The following is a 17,439-nucleotide window of genomic DNA, read 5'->3' on the forward strand; positions in this document are numbered from 1 at the left end:
AGTGACTTTTAGCATAGGAAAATGAAAATCAAGTCAGAGTGGCTTAGTTGTAAGGTAAAGCTGTAAAGCTGACAATGAATCAATGTTGAATTGTTGATAGTAATGAAGTGAAAGATTCACATGTGAAGGAGTACGTTGGATCTGTTGTGGACAGGAAGGTTCCTACTGGCAGAATCCAAGTCCAATAAGGATTAAGAGTTAATCTAATTCTGATCACTGACAGCAAATTCACTTACTTGGGGTATAAGTCATATAAATCATAGAAACCTTTACCGATAGGGAAAAGGATAGTCTGCATTACTTGATCCCCAAGTAAATCATTTCCTATAAGTAACGCAGAATTGGAAACAAGGGCCTCACTCACTTCAGTTCACTAGTTCACTTCACTCGCAAACAATCACATCAGTCGCCAAAGAATCATCACTAGCTATGGAGAAGGGAAAGTTGTTTCGTCTCGATGATGGCTACGTCTCCGTTGCAATAGACAACCTAGACTCTTTGCATGATGTTGGGTACTTGCACTTTGATTTTCTCAACAAGGTCTTACCCCACTGCTCCAAAGCTCAACTGATTCATATCGAGGAGAGCACCAAAGGTGTCGACCTGACTCCGATCACCAACAACCTCTGGAAGAATTTTTTCGAGAAGGAGTTCGGTTTCAAAGCCACACAAGAAGCGATCAAGAACCCGAACCCTAAATGGTCCGAGTTGTATCAGGCCAAGCTGAAGAGATTGGAAGAGGCAGAGAAACAAGTGGGTGAGAGGTTGAAGATCATGTATCAGAAAGAGGCTGCCAGGAAACGAAGTCACCAGATCAAGGTTTTGGACAAGCCTCCGTCGTCTTTTTCAAGCAACAAAAGAAGTGGCTCGAGCAAAGGGAGCAAACTCATGAACAAAGTGAGAAGAGATTATCGAAATTGTCTGAAGGTGACAAATATCGAAGCCATGAAGTTGAAGAGGAGTGCCAACTGTTCTGGTCTCACCAAAAAGCCAAGAACGACTTATATTCAAGCTATGAATGTCTTCTGAAGCGCTGATCGATCATGGTACATGGTGGCATCAATCTTGCTTCTCAATTCGCTTAATGAATGTAAAGATCAACATCTTTCTGTAGATTTCAAGAGAAAGAAAGAAAGATATATACAGAGAAACAAAGAAAGTAATTAAAGATCAACAACGTTTCGTGTTCAATCATATCTTAAGTTTTGTATGTAAATACTTTGTACGTGATTAATGAAATACGAAGTTAATGATCTTTGATGATAATTTGGTGTTTAATCTTTTTTTCCTTTTTGGTGTTCAAACTGCAATATAAATCTGTTACATGTCTGGTCTGATCTTGGTAGCGGTAAGCTGTCCTACTCCAACTTACCTTTCCTCCATGAGAAAAGGTGTGCCTCCTTGTCTCGGGATCGGATGAAGAAATGAATTTTTGTATCATAATGAGACCAAAGGTTGACAATAGGAATTGTCCGCTCTAGCGCTCTTTGCCATGATTGTATATCTAAAAGTGCAGAATATCTTTTTGGGATTAAATGCATGCTATTTCAGATATTCATTTGTTTCCAAAAAAACTTAGTTTCTAAAAGCCTTGAGTAAGCCAGTCTGGTCACTGATTTAACACCATTTGTTTAAGTATAAATGGCCAAATGTACACATGAGCCTTATAATTTTACTACTGATCCTCACAAATGATTCATTTTAGGTTGTTCTACCATAAGACAGATAAATTTAGTTCATTCCTATTATGCAGAAGTAGTCTCAAGGGAAATCATTCCTCCTTGGAATTACGTACTACAAACAGTACAAAGCATGCACACTAGAATTACATATCAGAAACATTACAAGGGGAATATTATTGGCCACATACAGCATTCCTTACGGTAGGATTACACACCATATATAAAATATTCTAATTTTTTCAGAACATACAGACAATATAAATTACAGAACATATATAGAATTAATATAACTTTTATTCATCAACTTTTGCTTCTCATGCTTGGAGCTGAGATCCAGAGAATGTCAAGTAGAATCATTCATTTTGACAATGATGGTTCCATTATCAAAACCAAATGCAACCCTGTAAGAGGAATTGAAGAATAAGTACAGTCGATTTATGTGTAGTCGACATATATATATCTATACCGATAAAACAATGAGCCACTGCAGAACAAATTCTGAGAAGCTAAGAGCAACAAGTAATGCAGAAGCAAAAATGAAAATGAGGCTTACTTGTATGATCCTTTCGTGTGTCCAATTGCCCAAACTCTTTCAAGAGCATAGTTCAAAGTGTGCTCTAGACTGAAAATGAGAATTGTTACATTTACAAAATCAGTAAAGCATCACAAAATCTGAAAATGAAACTTTGCGACTTTGGCAATGTAAGCCTTTTAAATTAAAAACTATTTACCTAAATGTGGCTGCATTCCATATCTTCACAGTGCCGTCCTCGGAAGTTGTAATGATAATGGGAAGCTCATGATGAACACTGACAGCAGTTACGTTGTGTTCATGAGCTTCTAAAGTTTTCACACAAGTTGTAGTTTCATAGTCCCATATCTATTGTGATCAAATTTATTAAAGAATAATTAGTGTGGCTACAACATATAAACATATAGTAGAATAATTTCATGTTAATAGCCAGATCAAGGGCTAATAGTGAACAAAAGTATATCAGTTATGTCACAAACCTTGGCAGTGAAGTCATCAGAACCACTAAATAGGTAAGTCTTATTTTCGCGAATGAAGTAATCAATACAATTCACTCCTTTCAAGTGGCCTTCTAAGGTAAGATTAGGGGCAGGAGAGCCAATGTTCCATATCTGCATAAAGAGACATTCTAAAAGGGTGAGACAGATAAAGATGTACTGAGATGCACTACTTAATCAACTGACTACCTTGTAGTTATACCTTAATGGTTCCATCCAGAGAGGCACTGGAAAAACTATTAGTGTCTTTAGGATTGAAAGCCACTTGCATCACATAGTGAGAATGTCCCTCAAAGATTTGAATGCATTCCCAATCCTTCTCCCAGTCCCAAAGCTTAATGACCTTGTCATCTGAGCAAGACAGCAGATATGGTAGAGTTGGATGGACAGTAACAGTCCTGATAAAGTCAGTATGTGCTTCATATTCTTTGATCTTTTCCATAGTATCATAGTTGTATATGCGAATGAACTTGTCATCAGCACCAGTTATAATCCAGTGTTTGCTTGCTACGAACTTTACTGATCTGACTGTATACACACGAACAGGTGATAAGATCGATTTAATGACTGTACTTTCATTGAGATATATGAAAGTAATTCAAAGAAAAATCATGTTATGTACCTGGTGACTCAGTGACCTTGATGGTTTTCTCCATTGTCTGCAATTACATTAAGTTAGGCCCATGCATGTGACAGAATAATTAAAAGTATGAAAATTTCAAACTGGGTTAATAAAACTCTAGGACTAGTTTAAAGTTTACCAATATGCAAGTACGTGATGAGACTAATGGATTTACCTGTGATTGGTAGTTCCAGATACAAATAGTTCCTGAATACAGACTTGCTAGCATCCTGCACGAAATTATTGACCACTATAAATTTAATTGTTTGCACTATAGAAACAGCAGCATGCAACATACCGATGTATGAAAATCAAAATTTGGAGGGGCAGTAATATCGATCACATAACAGAGTTGTCTATAGATAGCCAGATAGATGAATTCTTACCATGGCTCAGTAGGATGCAGATCCACAGACTTCACTCTTTCTGAGGTTTGAGCAAATTCTTTCTGATTCAGAAATTCAACTGTTAATATATGATTTGGACTTTGGGATGAACATCGAAGCACAGACTTTGTTCAATTCCCACACAAACAATTTAAAGGAACTGATAAATTTACCATACCTCAATAGTTAGGCAAAGAGCCTGCTCCCATACCAAATGCAGAAAACAAGTAGAAAATTGTCAGTCCAGTATTGAAATTCAAAATGAGATAGTTTAATTACGTGACTAGTTATTGGCTTATATATCTTTCTAAATTACTAATTAGGTTAATGTGTAGTCACCACATCAGGTGCCTCTTTTAGATGATAGATTTATAGGCATTTAGTCAACTAAACATCTAAAAAGAAAGACAAAAATGAAAAATTCTGAATGATAATTAATTGATAGGCATTTGCAATTTAGTCACCTCGTCAGTACGTGACGTACAAGAGCAACAATAGTTTATCACTGTTAATTACTAGGTTGAGATACAGACTATCTGTATCACTAAAGCTACAATTGTGTGCTGAAGTATACAGTACACCTAGCTATTATACTATGTATCGACTCATGTAGTATATATACGAATAATACGATTATCATTGACCCCATAATTAAGCCCCATAACCTCTTTTCCGTTTGAGGTATACGTAATTCAAATGATGTATATTAAGCTAAATAACACCTATATCTTTGTGTGGACTCTACACAAAAGATAGAACCTTCTAACATCTCGATCAAAAGAAATTGATCAAAAAGAAGACATTCTGCCACAGCACAAGCGAAGGGCCTCATAGACTTACCATTTTAGGGAATAGCAGAGAGATTATGCGAAGATAGAATGTATGAAATTGCTGGGGAAGTATTGGGCTGATATTGCAGACTGAGGCATGCATAACCTCTTTTTATACCCTTCTGAATGGGAAGCTCTTCTTGATTAAGGGACATGTTGATGTCACCAAATTTCAACAACGTTGAAGAGTCGTGAGTCCCCCTTATGTTGTCATCAGAGAGGTTAGATGTCGTCCATTAATTTGGCAACTATAACAGACGGTGAAGATCGAGCCTCATGACTCAACTTTTACTTTGACGTACTGTGTTCTATTCTAAGGGTCAAACTAGCCTAGCTACATACGCTTAATCTTGACTATTACACGCAGGCACATAGCAACAATTTATGGCATGTCGATCTATTGCTCACAGCTAGCAAACACGTTTAATTGTGAGTACGTGTTCTTCGAATTTTCAACGCATGATGATTAATTCCAGAAGTCTTGGTTAATTACTACTTCATAGTTCCCAAGATTTGTATGTAGATAGGAGGAAACAATGTGGAATAACACAATGTCATTTTCTTGATGGAAGAAGGTATGAGGAAACAATGTAGAGCTACGTACGTTTATAAATTATAATTGTCTTATCCACAGGTCTATATAGTAGGCCTCATCATTAAGCCCGCATATCAAATGAGCCGATGGAGGCCCGCATAAAAGCCCGTATAAGCCCGGCCCGGTGGGTAGAGGGCCGGGCTTGGTTTAGGGGTGAGAAATCCGGCATGCCCCATAAATATATATAGATAGATAAAATTTTATAAAGATGATCTTGAATAGCATACCTAAATATTGAATCATTTATGGTGAAAATATTTAACCAAAATGTGTGCCAAAATTGAGTGAAGCTTATGGTGAAAACATTTGACTGAAATTACAGAATGAAGCTTCACTCTATATATGAGCTGTATATATATACATATATATATATATATCGTCCGGGCGCACATACATACATATATATATATATATATATTTTAAACATATTTTGTATATATCGTATTTTTATAACATTTTGAAAGGATTTTGAAAAAATAAATGATATAAAAAAGAACTATAATTTTTTTATAATAATCTAGAGCCGTTAGATTAATAATGATATGATTATTTTTCATTCAAAAATGATATTTTGTAATTATTATAACTGCTGACATGACAATATGACGTGACATGTCACGTGAGATTGCACTACCGGATTTAACATCATAATAGTTGTTCCTAATTAAAACTCTATTAGACTTGTCAACTATCGTTTCTTATCCTTATACCTAGCTCGACCCTTATGTGTAGGAGAATTGATCGATTTTAAAGATGCAGCCATGCATATTGGGCTTTTTTCGATTTGATGTAACGACAGACAATTAGTTGTTTTCATTATGGAGCCTGCAAGCTATACATACAGTATTGGAAGGTGTATAGAGAAGATGTCAGTAGATGCATGTGGAATGTGTAAGGGTGTGTGATGGATTAAACTGTTGCATGTCATACCTCCGCGCACAACTAAATTTTTCGATCCTATTGGTCTATTCCAACTCATGATAGCTTCTTAATTCTTGGATCTTCTTAAAATTTGACACAAAAACATCAAATATGTTCATAATATTTTCAGTTCTCATGGAGTCAGATACTGGTTGCATTGACATCGTACGTGTTGGGTTTAAAATGATTAGACAAAGGATCAAGTCGCGAGGGCTCTACAACTAGTTCAAATCGAGTAGTCTTTGGCTTTCCATATTAAGTCCTTAACTCCCCTATATATCGTGGCCTCCTAAGTCCTAAGTCCTAAGGCCTAACACCTTCAATATATAATGGCAAGCAACGCCTGAGTTCATAGTTTATTGAGTTTGTTGATGTAACGACCCCAAAATTTCGAGCTTAAAAACTCAAAATTTCAAAGTCGTTAAACACCAAACAATTTCAACGAATCGAAATCATTTAAAATGCCACAGCGGATCATCTCTGAGTTCAAAATACAACTCAGTTAAACCGATTATTACAACCCAAATTATAATTCAATATTATAACAAATGGAATTGCGAAATCCTCACTACAAACTCACAAGATAGTCACACAAAATCCTCACACAAGCTGGAGATAAATAACTTTAAGTCCTCTGAGCGGTCCGTCAATTCCCGCTAATCCACACATGCGGAGTTATCCACTACACCATCGAATTGGTGCACCGGGATTGTAAATACAAACCCGGTAAGCTTTACAGCTCGTATGAGTAAAATGAAAATATATAACTCGCATATCAATATATACGAAAATCCAGAAATCAAACAAATATAAATGCACTCATGAGTCAATGGACGGTCCATCTGGTCGTCCCAAAGAAATATGAAATAAAACGCTCATGAGAAATTAAGTAACCCTTCTGGTTACCCAAATGCATTTATATTACGGGTACCAAGAACGCTGGTACACATCTGTTACCCCTCTCGTAATACACCGCCGATATTGGATAGCCACCCGCTACCCAACATCCAAAACAATCTGAGTACCCATGAGCAGATAACCACCCGTTACCTCACATGCAGTACTAAGGCAGACAGACTAGAGCTCTAACTGTATCGTAACTTTCGCCCGGCCAAAGGCTAGGTTCCGACTTGCCAAACACGTACAATAATCTCACATCATATTGTACCAATCACGTCCGAAGACAAATCAACATTTTAACAATCTCAATGTTAAAAATCACGTACAATAATCTCACATCATATTGTACCAAAAATCATGTCTGAAGACAAATCAACATTTTAACAATCTCAATGTTAAAATCACGTACAATAATCTCACATCATATTGTACAAATCAAAATCACATACTCGATAAAATCTTGTCATCAAAATGACATCATCACAATAAAAATCATAACAGTATATTATATAGCAAACTATATACATATGTATTTATTTACCATTTGTACAATATATATATATATATATAATCCGCTATATCTTATACATGTTGTAATTTTATAAACACGTCCGAAGACAAAACGTTTAACACACATCTTAAAATCATGTACAATTTAATTCACATACTCGTCATATAATTCTCGTCATCGAAATGACTAATTCCAATGAATTCATAACAGTATATAATATAGCAAACTATATATATAAGTATTTATTTACCATTTATACGAATATATATATTCCACTATATAATATACATGTTGTATTTCAATATTTAAACTCTTCCAAAATCTTGGAATCACCGCAAGGGTAGATTCGTAAATATGTGAGATTTTACTCACCTTATCGACTCGAGCGTAATTCCACAATTTTCGAAGATAATTCATTTCCTTGCTTTATAGATCACCTTGAAAAGATAAGAAAAGAATTTAGAAACGTTTCGTAAACCTTTAAATGCCGAAACAGTAATAACCGGTTACTGTTCAGCAATTTTCGGTTTTACGAATTTACTGTTCACCGTTACTTTTCAGTGTTACTGTTTACTGTTACTATTCACAGTACTATTCACGTATTAATGTACAAATACATAACCAATACGTATCGTTGTGCGAGTACATACTGTTTACGTATTTCTGTACGTATAATTACTATTCAAATGTACGTACTGTTTCAGTAAATAAAAGTTACCGAATTACCCTTCCAAAATTACTTTTACTTTTACTAAAAGTAATTTATATTTACATTTACCGTACGTAAATAAAATTTACATTTACATTTACCGTACATCAGTAAATTACAAAAATACCCTTCCGGCATTACTGTTCACACCGCCGCACGTGGCGGCGCGTGGGGCACACGCGCCACCCGCCGGCAGGCTGCGCGTGGGGCTCACTCGCCGACGCCACCAACGGCGCGTGTCACGCCACCGCCGCCCATTTCTCTTCCTTTCTCTTCCCTCTTCTCCTCCATGGCCTCACGCCGCCCCTAGGTCACTCCACGTACCCACACGCGCCGCCTAAGGCGGCGGTACCCTCTCCTTCCTCCTCTCCCCCAATCTCCACCAAATCAACCAACAAAAATCACAAATCCACAACCAAACCATCAATTACATCAATTCATACCTTAATCGAAGCTAAGAACTCCGATTGGCGCAGGAAGAGCTCGGATTCGTCGGTGATGCTTCGACTCCTCGGGAAGAAATCGAGTTGTGGGGTTTTTCCCTTAAGTCGATCGCAGAGGGCTCCAAGGGCGAGGATTGGCGTCGTGATGCTCTCCTCCGTGCCCTCGTGTCGTCGAAGCGGTGCTCATTGGTGGCGATGATGCTTGCAGCCTCGGGTTGGAGCGCGGAGGTTCACGACATCGCGAGGAGATGCGTCGACCTTGGGGTTTGCAGAGAAGAGCCGTGCGGTGCTCCTGTGCTTGGCGGTGGAGACCACGGCCGAACGGCGATGGAGATCGCCGGCGAGGACAGTGAGGGAGAGAGAGAGCTTGGGGAGGGAGAAAATCGCGAGGGGAGAGAGAGAAAAGGAAAAAGGGAGGCGGGGTGAAGGGTTTCTAAAAATGGAAACTCTAATCCCTCAATTTCTCCTTTTATACTATTTTCCAAATCGGAAACTAACTTCCATCATCAATAACTTTCACCTCCGACGTCCGATTCAAATGCGTCACATGTCCACACACTCGTATCGACGAGCTCTACAACTTTCGTGAATGAAGTTTTCGCAACCGAGCAACGGAATAAAAGTCGATATATACGTTGCAGAAACGTAACGTTTTTCTAATTAAACGTTCCGAGAACGTTTCCGTTTCTCGTTTCACAACGTCGCAACCGATCACATTCATTCTAATTAAATTTCACAACTTTATAGAATTCAAATCAAACTAATATTGTTTGAAATTTTAGGGTTATTACAGTTGAATTGTTCTTCTTGTCTCAGAGTTTAGGGCCGGGTTACCAAAACATCAAAATAAACCCTAAATAGCTCCGAGAAAGAACTTTTAGTTTTATTTTTATGGAACTAAGCCAATTAAATAAGGAACAAATGGAAGTCGATCAGTAGTTGTCCATCCGTATTATTTGGCCGTCAAATATATACTAATAATATAACAGAGCAATTTCTAATGGAAGTCATAAGTTGCCCATAAATTCTTGCGGACATGAACTGATGAGAACTTGAGAAGCCATCGAGCCAACAATGGCAACCCATCGTTCTTCAAACACAAGCAGATGGAAGAATATCCATGGAATCTTCGTAAGCACTCGGAACATAAATATGTCGTATACTTTCTGTAATGATTCTAATTAAACAAACAATTGTAAGTAAGCAGAGGCTAACAGCCCTTGATGAAGTATTGCTATATCAACATCAGAGACGTAGCACGATGTAAGTAAAATTAGTCAAATGCTACTTTGGACTTTTGATCATTCTTCAACTGAACTCTAATATATAATCATTCATCTATCTAGGGTTTATTAGTGATAATAAAACACCCTTGCCATTTACGTCTTTGACCCGGCCATATGAATAAAGAGTACGCGTACGATATAATAGTTGTATATATACATGGAATAATCCAACTTGTTTCTTTATAGAAAGTTGTATACGTACAAAGGTTCTATGTACGTATAACAATACACTCTCGGCACTAGGGTTTAGAAGTTGCAAATTGACAAGCATAACAAAAAATGCAGGAACCGTATATATTTTTGTTTCCAAGTACTTTCAGCAATTCTGCACCGTTCCGTACTTGAAACCCTAGATAGCAAGAATGTGACTTTACTCAACCGTCTTCGCGAAATCACATACTGGTCTATATATGGCAATCATCCAATCTAGCTAGCGTGAATCAGATTCTAGCATAGTAGTGCCTTAACCACTACAAGTTTTCACGGTAGAAAACTAATGAACAGAAGCACACAAGCAAAGAAGGTAATCTAGCTAGCTTGATTTGATCACATTGAACGCTTCAATATTATTCATTCCAGTTGACCTGAGTGGAGAGAGGGACCATTATTGTACTTAAAGGAGCAACCACACGAAAAAGTTTGATGAAATTAAAACCAGTAGTCGACCAGAGTATGATTATAGCCATGAGAGAACACCAAAAGGTGTTTGCGAAAGAGATGAGAATTCAGAATGTGCCAATGGTATATTCCGAGAATAAACCTCTGCACTGATTCCTCTTCTCAAGGTACTCGATGGTCTGATGATCTCCCAGTAATCTCAACCAATGGAAGTGCATTTCCCCCCACATTCATATATAGCCCTATGTTCGTTTCCGTAATGCTTTTAAATTTATCAACTTTGGCATACGAACCCGACTTAAGTTTTGGTCATTAACGGATGACTCAGACATGCAATCCGTAGAGAAGACCAGAACTACAGTAGCTAGCTAGCATGCAGCAGCGACTTCTGTTTTAATTTACTGGTTTACGCACCCACAGAGACTTGATAGATAAATAACCAGCAGCGTAAAATGCATGTAGTATTAAGGCATTCGTGCTGCATTGAATCCTCATAAATATGAGACTGATCGATTCAACTAGGGCTACCTTGGATGATCCCAAAGAAGTAGCATTGTGGATATGTGTATGAGCAAGCTAGTACTACAAACGTGTAGGGTTCAAATTAATTTATCTAAATATACCCATCTAAACCTAGCTAGTTACATTGATTATCTGAAGTCAATCTGTATATATTGAGGTACATATATATTCGGATTTGTGAATTTGCATGCAATAATATTCATGTTCAAATGACAATCACAGTGGTAAGTGGCGGACTCAAGATTTGAACTTAGGGTGAACATAAGTTTGCCCATAGAAAATAAAACTTCGGGAGAAAATTCATTAAATGGAAAGAAGAGATACACATAAAAATAGAGGATATAAAGCCTTACTCCTCAAATGAAATGAAAAACAATAAATTAGCTAAATTTAACTCTACGGTTCGATAAAGCTTCAAACTCATGTATGATCTCCTCATTGTCAATAGCCTCAGCATACTCTTTCTCAATGTGAAGTACCAAACAATCATCAAGATACTCATATTCCATCTCGTTTCTTAGTCTATTCTTAACAATATTCATAGTTAAGAATGCCCTTTCAGTGGTTGTTGTAGACACAGGAATAGTCAAAACAAGACTAATCAATCTATAAAGCATAGGGAAAAATTCAGACTTCCTTGTTTGCACCAAGGTGTGGCACAATTCTGCAATGGATTCTAATTTCTTGAATTTTGGATCACTACGCATATCATTCTCATAATATGCACACTCCGATTCCAAAGTGCATATTTAACCATCATCAAAATCAGCAGGATAAAACTTCTTTGCAAGATTGCCAACATCTTTAGTTTTGAAGCTTTTGAAATCATCACGAGGATCCAAGGTTGAACCAAGTATAAGGAGTTCTGATGCTTGTTCCGAGTATCTTTTGTTCAACTCACTCAACTGATAATTAATCAAAACATTGAACAAATCTATATGGTAGTAATGCTCAATTGATATGAAATTCTGTTGTTGGCAATCACGACCTGTTCCAGATTTGTAACGTGCACTCATATCTGGCATATCAAGGTCATATTTTTCACAAAAAGATTCAACATCCTTTACCAAATCATCCAAACCTTCTTCTCTCATCTCCTGAAGAAGTGTCTTTGTAAGTCTAACAAAGTTTATTGCTTGCACAAAGTCAAGAGCTTTCCGCTGCAACGTTTGAAAAAGAAAATTAGTAACTTTCATAACTTTGTTCATTAGAAGCAAGCAGAACACAAACTCAAAAGATCTCAAAGTTTTAAGAATAGCTTCAGCTTGTCCTTCCACCCTTTGATCAATCATATCATTAAGAGTTTTCTTTGTTGAACTAAACAATTCAACCAAACTCTTAATAGAACGGAAATGTGAGCTCCACCGTGTAGCACAAGCTCGCTGCAAAGTACAAATTTGGTTTAGACCACTGCTTGTCTGAAGTTCCCCACAAGCTACAAGATTTGTAATTTCTTCTTTTCTCACTTTTCTCAGTGCAGAATGCCGCTCAGCAGAAGAATCAACAAAATTCACAATAAGACTCAAGGTTTGAAAGAATTGCCAGATCTCATGAACTCCTTGAGCTGTAGCATTCAATGTCAATTGCAAACGGTGAGCATAATAATGCACAAAGTATGCATAAGGACACTCTTCAAGAAATAATGCATGCAACCCATTATAAATGCCTCTTATATTACTAGCTTCATCATACCATTGGCCTCTCATGTTTCTCACTTGAAGATTGTACATAGTGAGAACTTTCGAGATCTCATTTTTAAGAGTCTGTGAGGTAGTGTTAGAAACACTTAGAATCTTAAAAAATCGTTCTCGAATCAAGCCTTGAAAATTAACAAATCTAAGAATAATTGATATCTGCTCCTTACCAGAATTGTCTAATGCTTCATCAACAAGAATACAATATGGTGAATGCCCAATCTCCACTCGTATCTTGGTCCTCACTTTATTACCAAGAATATTTAGGAGTTGCTTTTGAATTTTTGGACTTGTGTACTTAGCATTTGCTGGAGCATTTAACACAACTCTATCAAGCTCAAGACTCATTCTTCTAAAGGCTTTTTGAACTTCCTTAAAATATCCTTGGTTCAAGGAACTTTCAAATTCATCATGACCTCTAAAATGAGCTCCTTGATTGGCTAGCAATCTAACACCCTCTATTGCAGCCTTAAGCCTCAATCGGTTGTCTTCCACATCCTTCAATGACCTTGAATGCAAAACTGCTTCAATCCCCTTAGCGGGGTTTCTTAACGAGTCCCATTTTTGTATTGCAGCATTATGTGAAAAATTAACTCCTCAAACATACCTCAACAACACATTATCACTTGGAAAAACCCTCTTCCAATTTCTAAACCCATCAACCGTGAAAGCCTTATGTGTATTATCTTCGGTTTCAAAAAGAAAACATGGGAAGCAATAAGCTTTATCATGAGCAATTGAATACTAAAGCCATGGGTTATCCTTGAACCAACTACTTTGAAACTTACGTTGTTGACCTCCTTGTTCACTATATAGAAATGATAATTCGGGTTGAAATGGACCTAACAAACTATAGGGTTTTCGAATATCATCCCTCATATTTATTGGTTGTTTCCAAATAGGACAACGTAATCTAGGATCACGTTGGAGATCATTGATATTATCTTGTGCTAATGACTCATTATTATCTTGTTGTACTGGCTCAGGATTGGAAGGTTAGGGTGGATCATCAATATGTGGAGTGCATACAGAAGGCTCAGAGATGACATTAGGACTAGATGATTCATTTCTTCTCGAAAACCATGAATCAACATATTTTGTTCTCTTCGATAAATGCTCAGACATTATAATCTAACACCTATACATCGAAACATTGATATTCAATTATTCAACTAGGTGAACTGACCAACCAATTCATCTAAATGTTTACATATATATATATATATATATTCGATTTTAGATAATATAATCTAATCACAAAGACACAAACATGAAACATGCATTCTAAAATTAGTTAATCAAACATATAAATTGAGATATTGTGATTATTCTCACCTCAATGGAACTTGCTATCTCATTCAATTATGATATTGCCAACTTGCTTTCCAAAACCCCAACAATTCAAGTTTGAAAGTTGAAACCTCACTACCACAACTTTTCAGATTCAGTGAAGTCTCTTTCAATCTTAGACAACCTAATTCATCAATCTATATTAGTATTGAAATGGATATCTGATGATGCATAGATGCAAAACCTCCCCAAATCCCCCAAATTTATTATGAAACCCTAAAAATTTAATTAATCAATTGACATTACTTACATAGAGTGAAAGGAGGGATTAGGGAATGACTGAGTGAGGACTGAACTCACTGAAGCACTCGATCAACTGTGGAGGGACTGAAGGAGGTCGGAGAGCACCAAAGTAATTAAGAAAATGATGATGGAAAACACAGAGGATAAGAGAAATGGTTCAGTGGCCGACTGTGATATATGCTTGTATTATATATTGATTTATTGGTTGATTGGGTCAGCCGGTCAAGACTTCTAACTTTTATAGGCCAAGTATAATTATTTTGATAGTTATATATGTATAGCATTAGGATTATTTTTTTTTGTCTTGAAAAGTGGGTGGACTTGAGTCCACTCATCAATATACTTGGGTCTGCCCCTGACAATGTTTATTCTTGTGCAAATGACAAGCAGTACGTCAGTACGTGTTCATTTCACATGTTAATTATGTTGATGACCATTAATCCAACTGGGTTTAAGGAATGACAAACGTTGTAATTTGTCTCAGTTTTCCATTGTGTAACAGGGATAATGCAACAATTAATGAAACTATATATGACTAGTTTAAGTAGAGAGGATAGCGAAAAAAACGAGATACAAATAATGCACTACCGTGTGTTATACTGTTTTTTGACAGTAGTTTATTAGTTTAGAGCATGCTTGTAAGTAAATTAGGGGATGTTTGTTACCCCGGATTAATTGGGATTAGACTATAGAGTGAAGGAAGTTAGTCTGAAACTCTTGTTTGGGAAAACACAGAATTAGCTTTAATGAGATTAGCTAATCCGCGCGTCTCCAATTTTCGGGATTACGGAGAGTGGCCAAATTTGGGCGTACTGTCTAACACAAGCGAAGCTCTCTCGCCTCCTCACTCACTCTCGCCTCCTCTTATCAACGCCTGGATCAATCTGCTATCTCTCTCTCTCTCTCTCTCTCTTTCCCTCTCTCTCTCTCTCTCTCCTTCTGTATCATCTGGACCATCATCTCTAGATTGATTCATCTATGTTTCTTGGCAGAGCCCCGAGCTCTGGTGGATCTTCATCTCGTGCATCGTAGTCCGATCTAGTTGCTCACTACCATCGTTGACTCGTCTCCGGTTAGTTCTTAATCCCTATCTTTGATTGGAGATGTTTGATCTTGTTATGATTTGGTTTCTGATTGGAAATGTTTCATTTGGGTTATGATTTGGTTTCTTTTTGTTTTTAAATGTGCATACTTCATGTCAACCATGATCAGTAAATTCTTTTGCTTTAACATTACTTATGTTTCATACTAAGCTTGAAAGATGACGCAATTATTCTTTAGAAGAATGACTGAAGGAAACATTGATTTTGCTTTCAGAATTGAGTCACTGTTCTATTTTGTTGCTCAAGTTCGTGATTGAGATATGTGGGTTTCATTATGACACTTTCTTGTATCTTGTACTCTTTCTTGGTTATACTTCTGTTTTGCTATAGGAATATTTTGCAGCTTCCCTTTTTTGTGTACTTCTCATTGCCCAAATTGTTGTTGTATTTGTCTCTTTGAGATTTTGTTGTTCATATTCATCCTTATTGAGCTCGGTGGAACTTTGTCACTCTGTGTGTGATAAACTAGGGAAGGTTCATCATGTTTAAGCCCCCTGTAGTCTGAACAATGTGATTTCTTTTTTGCTATTTGATATATATTTTAGCAGGATTATGTATGTGCTGGTATCAAACTATCAACCAAATGAGCTGTTGTGATGTTTAACCTGTTTATTTTGACAGTTCATTATTGTAAATTAAATTTATTTTTAGTTAATCATTAGTAAATTTGCTAACAAGATAGGAGTCATAGGACCAAGAGATCTGAACTAATGAACCAACATATATCTGGAGTACATTGATCATCGATTTCTTGTTTTAACATGACAAGAATATCATCTAATCAAGGGCAGAAAATATGGGATGGCAAGATACATATGTGTTCACCAAGGCCATGGGAGAAATGTTGATTGATGAAATGAGAGGTGATGTACCAGTAGTCATAATCCGACCTAGTGTCATCGAAAGCACTTGCAAAGTGCCATTTCCTGGATGGATGGATGGAAGGAAATAGGTATATCTAAGTTTCCTACACTTTTGGAAATTGCTTTTCCATAAGATTTTAAAATAACCACTCAATTCTCTCTGTATTTCCAGGATGATGGATCCAATTGTTTTATACTATGGAAAAGGGCAGCTCACAGGTTTTGTAGTATATCCTAATTGGGTTCTTGATGTGGTAATTAATCTCTATCAACTAATTCATAAAAAAGTGCTCATAATCCATAACATCACTTTTTTGAGTACCTGAAAATTCCTGATCATGGCCTATATGAATGTTCAGGTTCCAACTGACATGGTTATTAATGCAACCCCGGCCGCCATTGCAAAGCATGGATTGGCTTAGAAACCAAACATCTGTCTACCAGATTACTTCATCTGTTTTGAACCCATTAGACTTCCAAGATTTGTCAGAACTGTTGTATGAACATTATAACTCCTCACCCTGCATGGACTAAAAAGGCAGGCCAATCAATGTCCCATCGATGAAGCTTTTCAGCTCCATGGAAGACTTCAGCTCCATGTAAAATGCTAATTGAGAATTCAACTTCTAGTGGTGAACTTGTATGTGTAAACTATTACTCTATTTTTATTTTGGTGGCTTACGTATGTATGAACTTGTAGCTTACTTATGTATGAACTTGTGACTTACTTATAATCATCAAGGCCATTTTAATAGACAGATTGTTGACTTGCTTACTTGTGGATATCACATATTAGGAAATGTGAAGAATGTGTGAAGGTTGTTCCATTATAAGCCAATTGTTACATGAAATATAAATCAAGAAGTAAGATTGCTTATATAAGATTGCATATATGAATATGTGTTATTAATGAAATATTATGTTATTATTGAATAAGACTTGTTATAATTTAAAAAATATTTCAATAACAAAACTTATTTAGTCCGGTGATTCGTCAAACGTGAGACTGGACTATTCTTCTAGTTTTTTTCGTTAGTCCGAGACTGCACCAAACATGGGTTAATAATTATTGTACCTTAATCCGAGTCAACACAGTCCGGGAGTAAGCAGAGACTTAGTCCGAAATTAGACA

General features: G+C 36.7%; 3 protein-coding genes across 3 annotated transcripts; 1 reads left to right on the forward strand and 2 right to left on the reverse strand.

The window, feature by feature from the left end:
- Positions 1 to 429: 429 nt before the first annotated feature.
- LOC126797123 (uncharacterized) lies at positions 430 to 1,029 on the forward strand. The gene has a single exon (XM_050523799.1). It carries the CDS (start codon positions 430 to 432, stop codon positions 1,027 to 1,029), a length of 600 nt encoding a protein of 199 aa, XP_050379756.1.
- An 803-nt stretch (positions 1,030 to 1,832) lies between these two features.
- On the reverse strand, positions 1,833 to 4,619 carry LOC126800457 (coatomer subunit beta'-1-like). Its single transcript, XM_050527827.1, has 10 exons — positions 4,560 to 4,619; positions 3,898 to 3,918; positions 3,720 to 3,781; positions 3,509 to 3,563; positions 3,334 to 3,370; positions 2,914 to 3,239; positions 2,694 to 2,825; positions 2,414 to 2,562; positions 2,236 to 2,304; positions 1,833 to 2,083 (listed from the first exon to the last, which is right to left on the reverse strand). The coding sequence occupies exons 1-10, from the start codon at positions 4,560 to 4,562 to the stop codon at positions 2,026 to 2,028; spliced, it is 912 nt and encodes a 303-aa protein (XP_050383784.1). The 5' UTR covers positions 4,563 to 4,619; the 3' UTR covers positions 1,833 to 2,025.
- Positions 4,620 to 11,803: 7,184 nt separating this feature from the next.
- Positions 11,804 to 13,627, reverse strand: LOC126797124 (uncharacterized). The gene is made up of 2 exons (XM_050523800.1): positions 13,537 to 13,627; positions 11,804 to 13,341 (listed from the first exon to the last, which is right to left on the reverse strand). The coding sequence occupies exons 1-2, from the start codon at positions 13,625 to 13,627 to the stop codon at positions 11,804 to 11,806; spliced, it is 1,629 nt and encodes a 542-aa protein (XP_050379757.1).
- Between the last annotated feature and the right edge of the window lie 3,812 nt (positions 13,628 to 17,439).

The sequence above is a fragment of the Argentina anserina genome, chromosome 6, assembly GCF_933775445.1.
Source record: "Argentina anserina chromosome 6, drPotAnse1.1, whole genome shotgun sequence".
Taxonomy (NCBI): Eukaryota; Viridiplantae; Streptophyta; class Magnoliopsida; order Rosales; family Rosaceae; genus Argentina; species Argentina anserina.